Source organism: Tachysurus fulvidraco, chromosome 1 (assembly GCF_022655615.1).
Source record: "Tachysurus fulvidraco isolate hzauxx_2018 chromosome 1, HZAU_PFXX_2.0, whole genome shotgun sequence".
Lineage (NCBI taxonomy): Eukaryota > Metazoa > Chordata > Actinopteri > Siluriformes > Bagridae > Tachysurus > Tachysurus fulvidraco.
This window is the reverse complement of record NC_062518.1, coordinates 15,607,181-15,624,662: the sequence shown is the minus strand read 5'-3', so window position 1 is coordinate 15,624,662 and position 17,482 is coordinate 15,607,181. Positions and strand designations below refer to the sequence as shown.

General features: G+C 38.4%; 1 protein-coding gene across 3 annotated transcripts in view; it reads right to left on the bottom strand.

The window, feature by feature from the left end:
• Window positions 1-17,482, bottom strand: part of rbm20 (RNA binding motif protein 20) — a 39,601-nt gene that overhangs the window by 6,543 nt on the left and 15,576 nt on the right. Inside the window, exons 1-7 of one of the 3 annotated variants that reach the window (XM_047801148.1) lie at window positions 16,759-16,895; window positions 7,728-8,679; window positions 7,093-7,154; window positions 6,601-6,701; window positions 5,992-6,089; window positions 828-971; window positions 172-303 (exon numbers count right to left, since the gene is read on the bottom strand). In XM_047801148.1, coding sequence (XP_047657104.1) covers window positions 172-303; window positions 828-971; window positions 5,992-6,089; window positions 6,601-6,701; window positions 7,093-7,154; window positions 7,728-8,471 — 1,281 coding nt within the window. In that variant the 5' untranslated portion in view covers window positions 8,472-8,679; window positions 16,759-16,895. Of the gene's footprint in view, window positions 1-171; window positions 304-827; window positions 972-5,991; window positions 6,090-6,600; window positions 6,702-7,092; window positions 7,155-7,727; window positions 8,680-12,880; window positions 13,126-16,758; window positions 16,896-17,482 lie in introns of those variants that run through there. The other 2 variants (XM_047801139.1, XM_047801145.1) reach the window with 2 other exon arrangements.

Genomic DNA, 17,482 nt, shown 5'->3' with positions numbered 1-17,482 from the left:
ATAATAATAATAATAAGAAGAAGAAGAAGAAGAAGAATAAGCAAAATTAATAATAAATACAATAATGAATTACTAATAAAATAAAAATGGAATAAAAATAAATAAGAGTATAATGTAGTCAGACATGAAGGGACTGAAGAGCGTTGAGGTGTTAGCAGGAGATCTCCTGACCTTCAGCTGCAGCTCCTTGTATCTCTTGGACATGCGGATGAGGAGCTTCTGGTCGTTGATGGTGGCCGGATGGAGCTGGTAGTACTGCACCATGGCCTGGGCCGCCTCCACATACGCCATCTCCACGAAAGCCTGGAGAGAAAATCTCCTTTTATCAACAAACACAAAATACGTCAAAGGATCGGTGCGACAGATCTTTCAGGGCTCTGAGGTTTTCCCAGCTCTGTAAATCTGTAGGACAGTTACGAGGTGGAATCGGCATGCCGCGTCTCACACGCTTCTGAAATGGAAGCGCTGAACCTGATCCGCTTAACGTTAGGAGATAAGTGATTAAAAAGTCTAGTCAAGTATTTGATGAAATAAAAACGAGACACTGATTGAGACATCAATCTGTAACAGCAAAGGCATCGTGTGGCGTTTCTACCCTTTTACCCCCAGAGCCAGGACCCCAGGGGGAGACAACTAGCAACAAACTGGAAACAACAATTCTTCTTTTTCTCCTTAAAAAAATTGATTGAAAAAAAGAATGAAAATAAAAATAAAAATTCAGTGACAAAAAGAAAAAAAAAACTGTAAAATAACATAAAATTGTAGGGATAAAAAAAAAAACCCGACGTAATACAATTTATTTGTGGTGCACTGCGGTGAAGTCTTACCTGGTGTGTGGAGCGCATGAGGATGTAGTTGGTGACTTTGCCGAAGGGCAAGCCGAGGTTAATGACATCGTTCTCGGTGCAGCTGCCCTCAGGGAGGTTACAGATGTGGACGACGCGCCCGGGACCAGGCTTCCGTGGCACAAACTGCAGGCAGGAGAAAAATAAAAATAAAAAATGATGGAATGCTCCAGAAAGAAACACCGTGTTCTGCTGTCATATGTAATCACAATAAAAATGAATAAACACCCGGATTTATTTTTCAGAGATTTATTTTATTTATCCTTAAATACGGCTTCTGCTAAATCTGGTTTGGTTATTATTGTGTTTTAATAACCATAAATTAGTGCTGGAAATGTATCCTGTTTGATTTTTTTATGGGCGATGACAGATAGCCAACAGGCGTCTTCTATCTCAGGCGTCATCGGGCATTGAGGCAGGATACACCCTGGACGGAGTGCCAACCCATCACAGGGCGCACACACACTCTCGTTCACTCATACACTCACACACTACGGACAATTTTCCAGAGATGCCAATCAACCTACCATGCATGTCTTTGGACCGGGGGAGGAAACCGGAGTACCCGGAGGAAACCCCCGAGGCACGGGGAGAACATGCAAACTCCACACACACAAGGTGGAGGTGCGAATCAAACCCCGGACCATGGAGGTGTGAGGCGAACGTGCTAACCACTAAGCCACCGTGCCCCCAGATAGCCAACATAAAACACAAAAAGAAAGTCTGAGAACCTGAAAGTCAGTGAATCTGAGAGCCTGAGAGTCTGCGGGACGGAGAGTCTGAGAATCTGTGAGTCTGAGAGCCAGAGAGTCCGACAGTCTGTCTCTCTCTCTCTCTCTCTCTCTCTCTCTCTCTCTCTCTCTCTCTCATACACACACACATGTGTTATTGTCTGAAATGTCTTTTCACTTTTCAGGAACCCACAGTTACCTCAGAAGATGTCAGAAAACAGATCACTGGTATCTGTAGTGATGATGATCTCCATGATTAAAAGTGATACACAAAACGCATCTGAACTGAACCGAGCGATCTTCAGCGGCGTAATACTTTCGACTCCCGTGTGTCGCCATGTTTTCTGTGGAGTATCGGCCGTTTAGAAGCCGTTTAGCCATAATTCTCTTCCCAGCTACGCATCAGAAGGTCACCATCATAAACAGATCCAGAAATAGCGCTCAGCCGGCTGTTTATGTATTTACAAGACGTCAATAAGCTTCGAGTAGCGCGGCCGTGATCCAGGCTAATAAAATGTGCTCCCGAAAGAGGCCGGATCTTTACACGTTAGCGAGCGGCCATGTGAAGCGTTATCAACAACAGGTGAGCGTCGTGGGCCAAGTGGTTTGGAGATCTGTTAATGTAACGCAGCACGACCGGTGGGATCGGGACTTGTTTATGGGCTCGGAGTCTCAGTGAAGTCGCACATGAAGTCAGTCAGAAATAGGTGGAACAGCATGACCACTGCTTAGAAGAATACAAGACGACAATTACAGAAAACCCGCACGACATCGTGCTGCCTCATCTGGTCGAAGCTGCCAGGAAATCAAACACCTTTTCTTTACCACCGTAGCAAATTCTCAGAACATGACGCACAAGCAACAGTTGATTTTTAGTTTTTTTAGCTATTTACTGTCTTTGGGTGAAGATTTTTATTTGTTTTTCCTCACGGCCCATGTGCTTTTCTGCTGTTTGATGTGTTGACGCTTGTCTTTTTCCCCACACTTGTATAGAGAGGTTAAACGCAGCCTTCCTGTCAGAACCTCTGTCTTTCGTGCCAGTCACTGGAAACACTAGCGTGTGGAAACGCCAGGAGTTTCTGAAACACTCAAAGCAACAAGCACGGAGATCTTTCTTCATTCATATGTTAATAAACACGAACCGAAGCCTTTGATCTGACACCTAATTTTCTAAAAACTCATTAAAACCCAAAAGAAAGAAAAAAAAACATAATTTCTAATAAATTCTAATCATTTCAAATAATACATCTGAATAAAATAAACTAGAACACAAAGATATCGGGAAATTGTAGAATTGTCCAAAATACTGCATAATAGCATCATGCTGCTGAAAACGATCCTCGATCCTCATCACGAGATCTGGTGCATTAGCTCCAGCACGAAATGCTTCAGCTCCCGCAAAACACATGCTATAAAATCCCGCCGGAGAGCTTGCAGTGTTCATGGGGTGTTAAATTGGCCACGAACCCAACAGCAGTGTTTCCTGTCTGTTTATTCTGACAACGTCCTCGTCTCGCTGCCCGAATCCAAGCTCTCCCTCGGGACCGAAACGCAACTCCTGACATCCCAAATACTTCCAAGCCTGCAGAAGCTAATGGCTAGTGCTAAGCCCTGAATAAATGCCTGTTTTTTTTTTATTATTATTATTATTCTTGTTACAAAATGGGGGGGGGGGGGTGTTCCACAGCTAAATCTTGATTAAATCAATTCACATAAAATAATGCTAGATTTTTTTCGTAAATATTCCATCATTATATATGTCAAAATCGTAAAAAAAAAAAGGATTTAGAAAAAATGACAATTGATAAAAATTTATATAATTAAGTTAACAATAAAAAGTAAACTAGGTTATTGTAATTTATTTTATTATTTTTATTTATTTATTTCTTCTTTAAAAATCTCTATAATTACATATTTTAAAGCAATTTGATTAAGTCATTTTTGTTTTGTAGAGTGATGTATTAAACTCCGACAAACAGATGACATCCTGTTTCTACATAAGCTTCTAAAATGTAGGAATATTATATCTATATATTTAGATTTACTGGTCTACGGTGTGTTGAGTCTGTTTAGCTGCAGCGTGAATAGGTGATCTTTATAGCTGCTGGTATAAACGTGTGCTCTGTGTGTGTCTGACGGACAGACGCAAAAAAACGCATGTTATCTTTTTTAAAAATATTGTGTACCTAGCTGAAGAACCCTCTGTAGTTTACTGGTTGGCTGGGGAAGAGCGTGAGAATGATTGATTGACAGGTGAAAAGTGACTGCATCAGCACGCAAATGTTTGGGTAAGGTTCAATTCTGCACCAGTGGAGGGTAAATTTAGCTCGACCGATCACATGAGACAGCACAAACTAAGCCAAATGCTGGAACGTGGGATTGTTAAAAACACGGATTCTCTCGTAAAGACAAGACGGACAGATGGCCGTGTAAATATCAGAGCTGTGGTAGAAAGTGAACGAGACGTGTATCATATCCAAGTCGAGAGACAACGAATGCGCATTTAGCTCTTAACTATGTGGTCGAAATCGCAAAAAAGGAATTTTACCGCTCTTCTAAATCTAAACGAGGCGTCCTGTGCTACGCGTCAGTCCTACAGTACGTTCCTCCTCTTCCCCTGATGATAAATATTAAAAAGGCTTTAACAAAGCAAAACAAAAAAAGCCACGAGGAATAGACTTACACGAACGTCCGAGGAGGTTAAATGATTTCTCAGGTAATCCTAGCCTGATAAATGCCCAGCAGCTGTGTCTGTAGTGTAGTGTAGCGTAGAGCCGTATTGCGTGCAGCTGTGAAATGTATGTGGCGTAGAAAAAGCAGTCAAAACGAATTAACTTCTACATGTTCGTCTGAGGCGGTCAGGGAAATTCAGCTTCGGCAACCAGTGGGGAAAAATGGTGGCATCTCAATTCCATACATTTTTAATACCCCCTCAAAAAAAAGAAAAAGGTTACCGATATAGAGTTATTAATACATTCAGCAATGTGACAATTCGTGTGGACCATTTTAACATGGTTAGTTAATCTGTTGTACAGAGTGGCCACGTCTCTGACTACAAACCATCAGAAACTGCACAAAACAGAAACTAGCCCCCAACATCTGGAAAAATACCTGACACACCTCAGACATTTCTGTTTTGCTGACTGAAAACTATAAATGTTTGTAAGATATTATTGTCCTGATGTCAGAAAATCCTGCAAGGTTGTAGACTATCATGAAAACTGTTATCAAGATATACAGCGGGTGTAAAAACACACCCCTTTACACACTCGTCAAAGCCACTTTTTTTTTCACACCACTCTGCGTTTTTGGGGATGAGTCCATTAGCGTGCCACATATCCGCTTGGCAATATTTTCCACCTCTTTTTTGCAACATTCTAAACCCACCTCAGTGTTGGCTTTGGGTTGCTTTTGTGCTAACAGTTCACCTTCATCTTCAGCTTTATAGCACACTCAAATAGTATTTGTAGCTATTCATGATTCCTCCATCTTGAGATGCAGTCCTAAAGAATGATTCCCCCAGTTTCACCTTTTGGTGTAACCCTAGGATAAAATGCTAGAACCTCCGGTTGAAATGTGCTTTTAACCGGTTTGACGATATAAATGTTTCGACTATCTGTTAATTATAGCGTCACAAAATTGTCCAAATAAAGGTATTTCCATCCCATTAAAAATCAGACACTGAGATCTCCTACCACTTCGATCTCATGAGCTAAGATATATTGCTCGAGTTATCTCTAGAAAGGCATCTGTCCAATGCTATAAAAAGACCACAGACAAATAAAACAAAACTGTGTGTGGAATCAGATCTGTTAAACCTGCCAGAGCAGTTGTCCTGAAAGTATTCCTACCCGCAGATCACCCCGGACGCAAAACATCAACTGCACTGTTGCACGAGCGACAAATTACTGATGACCAAAAGCGATCTATAATGAGAAAATAGATACGTTTTCAAGCTGGCTCTGTAACGATAAAAACACAAAACTACTTAATGCTAGCCATAAACGGTTAATGCGGTCTGCCTCGTGGCCGCTAACCTCGTTTGTGATTAACCGTAATTGCTTTTAGGCCGTGGTAACGAGAAAACTGCAATTTGTCAGTCGACAAAGCAGTGAGATTTCCTCTTCCTTTGTTCTCTGTGTGTGTGATACAAGGGAGGGTTAAGTGCAAAAGCTAACAGCTCAGTTGTATTTAGATTAAAAGCGACACCTCTTCACTTTACACAGGGAAACGAGATTCGTCGTCACACCATGGGATGAAAACGGTATTCGGACACGATATACCGTCAACAGCTTGTTCAGCTTTCTGTGTCTTTGTGGGATGAAGCAATCTCCAAATATACACCAGATTATTTGGCATTCAAGAATTAAATAACTATGTGAAAAGTGAGCATATCTCAGACAACTATGGCTGACCTTTGTCCCTGGTTGGTGTGAGGTAAATCCCGCCCCTGAAAGAGGAAATGACTTCATAGGTGCAGCTTGTAAAAAAGTGGAGCCTCCGGGTGAAACATCTGCAGAAGAAAATAAACAAAGGTCACAACCGAGAAACATTCGGATGTACGCAGAGTTAGAAGTTCCAAGAAATCAAGGTCATCACTGAAAATCTGGTGGTTGGTTGATAAAAAGATCCTCTGTGTTTTTGACTAATTCTTCATTAACATTATTTTGTTCATCCTCTACTCAACGTAATATTTGATTTTCTTCTACTTTTTCCTGCTCTCCACTCACACATTGTGTGTTTTACACCTGCAAAATCGATCGAAACTCTCAGAACGTATCAGGACTAAAACTCGCTTCCTAGGACGCCGTGTCCGCCATTGCTAAAATGACTCTGCCCACTGTTATTAATAAACGTCGCACTGTGAGCGATCCTGTGAGCCACGTGCTCCAACTGCAACCCGAAAGCCCAAACTACCCCTAAAAATAGACCCTTGCCTCAAAATCACATCTCATACCTCTTAGCCCCACCGCTAGCACGATCAAACATGCTACTCAAGGGGGAAACTCAATGATTCAGCTTACCTTGGCCAGCTGCGGACGAGTACGCCACAGTGTTGTTATTCAACGCTGAGCCGCGGCATCCTTCCGACGTGACAGGAAAGTGCAGGGCTCCAAGTGCCTGGCTGTAAGAGGGAGGGAACTGCATTTAGACCCCAAATCCCACAGCAGTCCATCTGGATTTATCTCATGACCCGGCTCAGATGTAGGTCATTACTTTTGTAAACACATCGCCAGACTCCTATCTAATACCTCAAACTTTTTAGTAGGGTTAATTAATAGGGAGTGTGACTGATGTGAGGTTCTACGTGACTGAACTAATTCCTCTGTGGCATTAATACGCATTCTCTTTCATTTCATGCAAAACAATCCTACATCTGCACCCGATTAGCAGAGTCCATAAAACTCTTTTACATCTTAGCAATAACACACTGTGCAGCCTTGTTCTAAAAGTCATGGCAAGTTTCGACTCTCTGGCTATTGACAGAAATAAAAATACTCTGAATTGTTACTTACCCGTCGGTGTACAGTGAGCGATTCTGTATATGCAGCTTGCCCTTCACATGCTGGTCCCAATCCTTAAGAAAAAGAAAGAAAAAGAAGAGAAACAGGGGAGACACACACAGTCCGTCAGTCAGCAACAATCTTCCATAGATCCTCTTTGTTAGAAGTGTTAGATTCCATGGTCGGGCCAATTACAGAGCACGGAGCAAGGAATCAGGGAGCAAGAATGCTGAATAAAATGAAATATAACTATAACAGTACACTATAACAATATAACAGTACTACTATGCAGTGTGCACCTCCTGCCTCCAAAGCCTGCCTCCAGACTTTGTAAGCCAGCTGCTATCTTGGCTTTCACACTAACCTGAGAACAACTGACACTGTGATAAAACATGCAGCATGAGATCATCTATGTTTTAGTGGCAGCTGTTATCCATCACCTTTACTATCATAAAAGGTCTGTTTCAGTTTCTAAGTTCATTTTCACATTTTAAGTTGAAGGTAAAGTTTTATACGGAAGGTCTAATACCATTCTTGTGACACCAGCAATAACAAAAATAACTAGAGGAGTCAGCAAGACTAGGATACGCTGGCCCCCATTTCCTTGACACCACCCCCCCGTCAAGCCCTCGGTTACTCTCACTCACCTTCAAGTTGTAAACCTTCTTTTCACAAATGGTGCACTGATGGGGTAGGTGCGATGGTGTGACACCATGATAGTCGTTGATCTGGTGCGCTTGTAGAGTCATGCCCACCCCCTCCTCACACTTCTGTTGCTGTGGGTATCCCACAAACCCCTGTTGACCACAGGCACTGTTAAAACCAAGGCCTCCTGCCGGGCTGAATTTGGGGTCAGCAGTCGGCTCCTCGGGATTGTACAGTTCCACTCGTGGGCCAATAAATCCGTGTGTTGACGGTGCCCATGTGCTGCCCCCAGCACCTGTCCCCACTTCCAGTTTACCCGAGATGCCATAGCCGGTCAGGTTTTTCCATTGTTCCGTATGCCCAGAGTCCAAGATTTGACTCTCAGAGGAGTAGAAGTCTCTCTGGTAGTTATTTTGGCTGTTGGTTTTGGGACCGCCGGTGCCTCCAGAGTGTCCTCCTTCACCTGCTTTAATAGGCCCTGCTGTGGTTCCTCCTAGAAACCCTGCCTGAAATTTGCTGGCCTTATTTCCACTTTCCCCATGTGAGCTGGCATTATGGCTCATGTTTCCACCTCCTCCATAGTGATTCATCTGGATCCCAGCATGGTTCTGGGTGAATGCACCCCCTACCAGGGTGCCTATTGGGGTGCCAGGAGGGGGAAAAGATATGGGTGTGGAAGGAAAGCCTGGTCCTGGGGCCTGGGGCATGCTGGAGCCCCTAAGCTGGTTAAATAGTGGTTGGGACATGGCTACATTGGAGAGGACTTGATTGAGGACTGTGGCAGCAGCAGCAGTGTTGCTGCTCTGGGCCAGTTTTAGGCGATGCAGAGTGAGCTGAGCCTGAAGCTGGGCCAGCTGCAGACTTGCAGGAGTAAGCAGTAGATTCTGGCTGGCTCCACTTAGTGCCCCGCTGACAGGAGGCACCTTCTTATCAAACTTATCTCCTGAACCAGTACTGTAAGGAGAATCAGGACTTGAAGTCAGTTAAGGTTGAACAGAATGATGTAGATTGAGAAAAACTCATTTAAAATGAAACATCAAGGTAGTACAGTAGTTAGATTATTTGCGTTCATTGTCGTACTACCACTACATGTATCCCTCCCTGCAAGTTACCAGTACATGGAATGCTTGTAAGGTACTCGATATATTTTATGAAGATTGGGAATGTGAGAATGGGTGTCGGGTATACTCTAATATGAACAAGCAACACCATTCATCAGTCCTACAATGCAACACAACGTGATTTAGATTCCCAAGACCTAAACGACCCACACTATTGCCGAACTAATATCAGTACGTATGCTGTGAGACTCGCTAGGCCCTCGCTAAAGTGTCTAAATCAAGAAACTAATTCAATACACAAATTCCTAAAAATTCAGCACAGTATAAACTGACCACAGACACAGTAGGTAGCTCATCTAAGTGTGCTTTGGGATGAGAACCTGGTCACTCTGGCTTGCGTTCTATGTCACTGTCATTGCCTGTTTCTCTCATACTGATTAATGTGTTTACAGGCTAACTAAATTTAGCATGCAGTAACTCTAATCAAAGCATGTACAGTATCCTGATCATGCCTCCCTTACGTCATGCAAACTAGGTAACATACAGATAAAGACAAAATCCCTAAACAGGGAACAGCATGAACCGATGCCAGTTTTTTTAGTTATCCGGACTGAAACCAGGTCCTTTAAATAGCCAGTGACACTATTAGGCATCAGGATTAATTTCCTTCCAACAGCAAAACTTGATCTGCCAAGTGTAACCCGGTGTTCTCATGTCCCGGCCAGGAACAAGATTGCACTCTACATGTTTCTTATTTTTTATTGGAATTTGTGCAGCGGAACCTTACAGGAGGATTAACACCTCGGCACCATGGTGTTCGAGGCGTCTAAGGTTTTGATATGGACTTAAAGGGCAGTTTCCAGATCGTAAAAAAAACATGCCAGGCAAGCCATTAGCCAAACGTTGTTTGATAAGGAGATGTTTAATATAATTAAGCTGATAATATAGTCATAGCATGGCTCTGTTGTTTCAAAGGATCATCGTATTGTCGTTCAAAGTCTAAAAACGCATCGTGATGTAATCGCTCAGGCATACGGAAAGCACCTTTAAAGAAGACGATCGTGATGAATGACTTGTCGGAATGTGAAAGGACACTCAGACTTATTGATACTGGGTTACAATAACTGCAATCTATCAGTAACACCTCAGCAAAGGAGCAGCTGACAGCGATTCACAGCCAGCCAGACTTCATATAGGTTTATTTCAAAAGATCGTAAATTTCGAGCAAACAATTTCCGTCTAACGGAAGTCACCTCAGACACAGAAGAAGTCGCAGAAGTAGTAACAAATAATCATAGATAGCACTAAATCAGGTCAGCGAATATGCCTGAATTAAGAGGGGAGCCATTATTTAGGGACTGACGTAGCATTTAGAAATGTGATTTTACGGAGAAAGCATGCCTGTAAGTCCATGCAGCTGTTGTGCTTTAGGACAGCTGTCTCAGACAGAGATCTGCCGGTGGCTGCAAAAGGTCCTGCTTTATGGTTTACACGCAATAAAACATCAATATAAATGATGGTAACATACCAACACCCGTTGTAGTTTACTTTAAATTCCAAGGTCATGTATGATCTGCAAACTGACAGCTTTCTGTAATGTTAGCATGCAGGGACAAATTAGCAGGTTCGTGCCAATTGATAATTCCAAAACCTTATCTAGCAGTGCAAATTAATCTGGGACTAACTAGAGAATTCTGAAGCATTTTTTTTATTTATAGCCATGCTTAAAGTAGCTCAGCTAGCAAAAGCGAGTTAATTCCCACTTTCATTAAGTACATAACAGGCAAGATATTAAAAAAAAGAAAGAAAGAAAGAAAAAAAATAGCTTGTCGGGTTACACTCCTTCGGTAAGATTTAAATAAACTAAACAAGGAAAAAATGTTTCTTTATCGGTTTAAGGTTCAACAACACAAACCTCCTAAAGATCTTTGACTAAATTCATCCTTAGTTAGTGTTTTAGTGCAAATTAATCAAATCAAATCAAATCAAATTTTATTAGTCAAATACACAAAAAAGTATGAAAGAGCAAAAAAATAAAATGAGAATAAAATAATAAGAAAGTATAAACTATATTAGAAATGTAAGTTAAGCTCGTTTCTTCTTCATTTTAAACAACTTAGCTGCCTGATCAGGAAAGTTTTCAGCAAATTGCTTGATTTTAAATTTTAAACCGATGTCTGTTTCTAGAATATTTTTTGTACGGTACAGAACTTAGGTGCCAAAATCAATACACGTCTGCAGACTATTTATATAGCAATTCAGCATCGAGATTAGAGTATAAAACGAAAAATGTGTGTGAAATACGCCATATCAGTGACATAAATCACATCATTTCACACATAGTATAGGTGAGATTTTCACGATAAAAGGATGTTCTCAGACTTGGAAAACCTGGCTGAGTTAACTACAAACATTACGCCATCCGACCTTGAGGTTACACGGCTGTAATTCTAGCTCAAAGCTCAATGTGTGACCTGAATGCAAGCAATACCGCTGTGTTATCTCAAATAGAGCATGATTCTGTCTGGTCAACATACCAGCCTGACCATCAGCATGCCCAAAATTACCGTCTTGTTCTCTGGAGAGCCCCAACAGGGAGGTGGTGGGTAAAAGGATAGTCTGTAAAACTTTTTCAGCCAAATGAAGCCAAAAAGACTTTTTTTTTTTTGCAACCCCAAGCTTGGACCATCCCGTGTTTTTTTTTTTTTTTTTAAGATTCTCTCTCTGAAAAACTCTTAAAATCTGATATCAGTAACATACGTAGTTAGCTGACACGCTCACAACATGTCTTATTTACGTTCGTTTTGTTGACTTTCTATCGTTTCACAGAGTCACTGAATTGTTGAGGAGCTCCTGCTCTGTTGCAGTGTGTCAGGATAGCGAGAAAGACTCGAATGACAAACACTTTAAAACAATAGAATGCAGTAAAAAAAAAAAAATCGCCTTTGTGGTTTGAATGATTGGTAAATAAATAAATAAGCACATAAATAAATAAATAGATAGATAGATAGATAGATAGATAGATAGATAGATAGATAGATAGATAGATAGATAGATAGACATAGCATCTAGCTTTTTGGAACCTGGTGTAAAAACCTTGAAATATTTCCAGTAGAAATCGAACACTGATTCAAAGAATCTGTCAAAATTTGTAGATAACCGAAAAACTCATTTTCCAAAGAAATTAGTGAAATAAAAGAAAAAGAGAAAAGCAAACTATCAACTATGATTCAGATATTTTGTCTTTTTATACTGTCGGTTTTCTGAAAGCTAATTTGATAGAGTTCTATTTTCTAGCATAAAGAAGCTGAAAATATATTTACACTTTCCTGCTGATGTAAAAAAAAAAAAAGATTCTTTGCACCATTTAACTAACACTGTGATTCGACAAAATCGTACTTTTTATTTTATTCGAATAAATCACGATCTAATGCGAGCTGAAACAAACGTTATATTTGGAACTCGTAGCATATATCTGTGTGACAGTTAATCTGAACGATCACAGCTTCCAGTAACTTACAGACTTACAGTAAAGCGCTCGTTTGGAGTTTTTGCTACGATCTCGATCTCGATTGCAAGTGGAAGATGAGTCCTTAAATATAAAAATTTACAAGTTTCCTTAAATTTTTTATTGCTACTATTGTGCAACCTGCAATAATGGCATGTGTTATGTGATATTTCACACTACAACACCGGCCAAATTTAAAGCTTCCACTTGCTGCATCCTTTCCAAAATGAATGAGAGGAACTGTACGATAAGTGAATTACTTTTAAAGGCAATGTGCATCACAATAACCAAAAATTCAAAGGCTACAAAGCTTGCCGCTTTATAGACTGCGTTTTCATGACTGCACGAAGCTGGATTTTATAAAACAAGCGCTCACGTCTCGGTTAAAAGGATTATTCGCCGCGTTCCGTGAAAGCAGCCGTTTAGTGAAAGGGTCCATTTTGTCAACATGCTTTTAGGCACATGATATTGTAGTTATAGCATTCATTAATTTAAAAAAAACAACAACAACAAAAAAAACAATCTGAAAATAGCATAAATGATTAGAGAAAGGCTCGCATGCTATAGAGAAGGTTGATTTACTAACGTTCGCTTTGAGATGTCGAAATCAATGGAGAAAATTTTTACAGGTTTGTGTTTCTTCACTGTATTAAATCCACTTCCTTCAACACTAGAGAGCAAACAGACAAGTGAGCTTTTCACCGGGGACGTTAAGCAGACGTGATTATAACGAAACACACACACACTCACACTGAGGGATTTGATAAAGGGAGTGTGTTTTACAGCGGGTCCCTCATGTCCGTCATCGTGCTTCATGCTCTTCTTCCTACAGGCTCACGTTTCAGCAGAGCTCTACACCAGCTGGGCCGATACACGGACACACAAATCCACTCAGAAATTCTCTTGTTTTGTTTTTGAAAAGAACAAAAATCTGAAACTTTTCACGCGTCCGAACACTATTAACAAGCAACGATGAATGAATCCGATGTGGAGGTTTACACAGATATCAGAAACTATTAGAGAATATAAATAAAGAAATAAGTCGAATGAATAGTAAATGTTTTTTTTTTTTATATTAAAATAAAATTGTCTTATTGTTATCTTTCAATAAAACTTTTTTTTGCCACCTCTCCAAACAGGATCGATTTTTCCTCATTTATTTGTTTAACAAAACAAACAAAAAACAACATTAGAGTCAATCTGTGAGTTAAAGAAAAGCTGATACGTCTTTGTTCGGTCCAGGATCTAAACGGCTGTTGGTTCGGTTATGAAAGAAAAAATGTTGGATTATAAATTTAAGGAAAACAAATTCCATTTCATTTAAATTTGAGCCGAACAAATAAAAAAAAAAGGTCTGGAATTAGGTTTGGAAAATATTTTGTTTTACGAATTTAAATTCAGTTTAAACTAAAAAAAAAAAAACAGCAGGATTTGCTAGACTTTTTTAAGTTAAAGTTATACGTGAGCCTGAATGACGAGTTCTGATATTTACACTCATTAAACTGACGTCAAAGTTTGATATGAAGCTACAGATAAATTCAGTTTGTTTAACCTTAAGTTAGTTAACTTTCCAATACAAATGTTCCTAACCTTTCATTAACATTGTGTTGTGTACAAAACTAACACCACCTGCATCAATCAGAATAATACACTGCACCTTTAAACTTGATGGGAAAACAGCTCATTTTAACTGGTCAAAAGTTTGTTCAGGCCAGAATTTAAGTTAAAAAAAATCTTACTGTTATATCAAAGAACTTTGAAGAAAATGAAGGAAAAAGAGAAGACAACAAAACAAATAAAGGAGCAAAAATAAAAAAGAAAAGAAAAAAAAAACAGACAACTGTAGTGGAAATTTTTACTTTAGAGAAGAACACATGAATCTGTCCTTCTAGGCTTCTGTATTTCCCATGGCTGGTAGTTATTGTGACTAGAGAATTCAGTTGTTTCTTCCTAAAACTGCCTTTAATCAGACCTTTCCCATGAGACCTTTTTTTGTTCCCGTGGGATTAGTTTGGTCAGAAGATGAGCAGGCGATGCTTCTAAGCCAATGGTGGATGATGTTTTGGTTTTACATGTCCTGTTTCATTTTATTCCTGTCTATAAAATCCTGATGTTATCAATAATGGAGGGCCCTTCCTCTCTGATTTTACACGTAGAGTGTTGGGTCCTTCTGCAAAGCTGAACGCAATAAACCGTGAAACCTTTATACTCTTGCTCGTGCCTATTGGTGTGATATTTTTATGCTTTAATTCTCTCAAACCTCAAAACTTCCACAACACAACATAATGCCAGAAGGGGTCAAAAAATGACACATAAGCATTTCATCAGTTACACATCATGTTAAACCTGCTGAGTATCATCAGTGTGTTAGATTTCATTCTGTGATTTCTCTCTCTCTCTCTCTCTCTCTCTCTCTCTCTCTCTCTCTCTCTCTCTCTCTCTCTCTCTCTCTCTCTCTCTTTTCCAAGTCATTTCTCAATATTCGACCTTGATAACAGATATATATATATAACAGATATATATATACACATACACACACAAACAATTAATTAACAATGCTGTATTAATTTCATTTTTAGTGCATTAAGTATTTATTTAATGAATTATAGCATAAAAACTGCTGCACCTTTGTTAAAGTAGTAAAGTAAAATAAAACTCTTTTGTAATAGTTGTACGTATACAGATGTCTGGGACATTATAATTTTATAATAAATAAACATACACGCAAGCCATGTAAACCTTTTAAATTACAAATTCTGTTTTTCAGATTTAAAATTATTATTATTATTATTGTTATTATTATTATTATTATTATTATTATTGTAGTTTTTGGTTTTGTTGTTGTTAATAATATTATCAATAATAATAATAATAATAATAATAATAATAATAATAATAATAATAATAATAATAATAATAATAATAATAAGTATTTATTATTAAGTATTTAGTAATATTAAGAATTACTACTAAGTATTAAGAGTAGCAGTATTTAATAAAATAATAAACAACTTTAACAACTCTAGCACCAATTTAAACTTATGGTTTATTTAAAAATAAGAATAATATAATTAACTATAATAACTATAATTAATAACTAATTAATATAATAACTATGATTTTTTAATGTTATGTTTATGTTAAAATTCAGAATTTTTTATATTATAAAATCAAAATCACCACATTTATTATATTTTTAACATTTATTGTTATTATTAACTGGGAGGTTATAATTTTATAATAAATAAACTTGCACACAAGTCATGTAAACCTTTTAAATTACAAATTCCATTTTTCAGATTTAAAACTATTATTATTATTATTGTTGTTGTTGTTGTTGTTGTCATTGTTAATAATAATAATAATAATAATAATAATAATAATAATAATAATAAAAAGTATTTAGAGTAGTAGTATTTAATAAAATAATAAACATCTTTAACAACTCTAGCACCAATTTAAACTTATGGTTTATTTAAAAATAAGAATACCTATAATTGTTTTTATGTTATGTTTAAAATTCTGAATTTTTTATATTACAAAATCAAAACAGAAGTGAAACCAAACATTTAGTATTAAGTATTAACTATTTGAGTACACCAAGTATTAGACCCAGTATTATTTATTCTGAGTAAATTATGCATTTGAAAATTAATTTTATTCTATATTGAAATAGATTTTTTTTTGTTTTATAAATGTTGCATGTTAATTGTTTAGAGTTTATAAGTTAATAAAAGATTAACAGCTAAACAGTCAGGATTGATGTAAATACACACACAGATTGTTTTAGTATTATAAAGAACAGAAATATAAAGTTCTGAATCATGAATATTTTTTAGAATGACCAGAAAACTTATTTATTTAAAAAAAAATTTAAATTTTTCTAACAATTTTCTAAAAAATTTCCGGTATAAATATAGTCAAATTGAAAAAAGGAAAGTGTGCATGGAATCAAATTTGCTAATGGTCATAGATTTAATCTTTCTGAAAAAAAGAGAAAAAAAAAGCATCCGGTCCCAAATTTAAGGAAAAAATAAAATAAACGAGTTGCTTTCGGATAACAAATGTTACGATTTTTTTGAACATTTAATAAAACAAATCAAAGTGAACAGTCTCAGGATTTTACAGCAACAAATCCAAAGCGATGATCATAGAGTTTCTTCTCTTACTCACACACACACACACACGCACACACACACACACACACACACACACACACACACACACACACACACACAATAGGAACTGATAAATTAGACACAGAGGTGGGTGAGGAGCGAAAGGCAAGCATGAATTAGAATGTGCTAAACTACAAACCTCTCTGACTTCTTCACTGAGACCACACACACACACACACACACACACACACACACACACACACACACACACACACACACACACACACACACACACACACCTCTTTTCACACACATGAGCAAAAACAAAACCAGAACAACTACTGACCTGAGCACTGGATGTCCACTAGTACTTTGGCACACATTTCTCCTTACTTTGACCTCAACTTACCACACACACACACACACACACACACACACACACACACACACACACACACACACACACACACACACACACACACACACACAGACTTCTCATAGCTGCTCTGCTGGGTCTGTGTGTGTGTGACTGACTCTAGCAGGCTGCTTTATGAGCGCATGACGGGCTGTGAAATGCCACGAGTGCTTAGCGAAGCCTGGAGACCAGGACAATGCCAAACACCACCTTTATAAATTATTAATATATTTTTTATTGAGTTAAAAATAGAATGAGAGAATCATTTCAAAATTGTCAAATGTAAATGTTACATTTATTTCAATTCCATTTACTAGTCTGTAAATTCTGAATTTCCCCCCAAATCAATGAGTACGGATCTTGATATTCCGTATCGCTGAAGTTAAAAACTTTTAGCAAGTTAAAATAAAAAAATAAAAGTCTAAGCAGTTACTCGTGAGCGTAAGAAGAAAGCGTTATAGTTCATTAAATCCCCACATCACATCACTCCATCAGGGAGTGACGGTTCTGCAGGATTAATGACAACGCCGTGTCTCCTGTCTCCTGTGTGAAGAGACATCAGCGGACAGCTGTCCTTATACTGCCTTCTGGATGGAACGTCGGGGTCATGAGGCCATTTAAAAAAGGTGTCCGCTATACAGACGTTTGGGGAAAA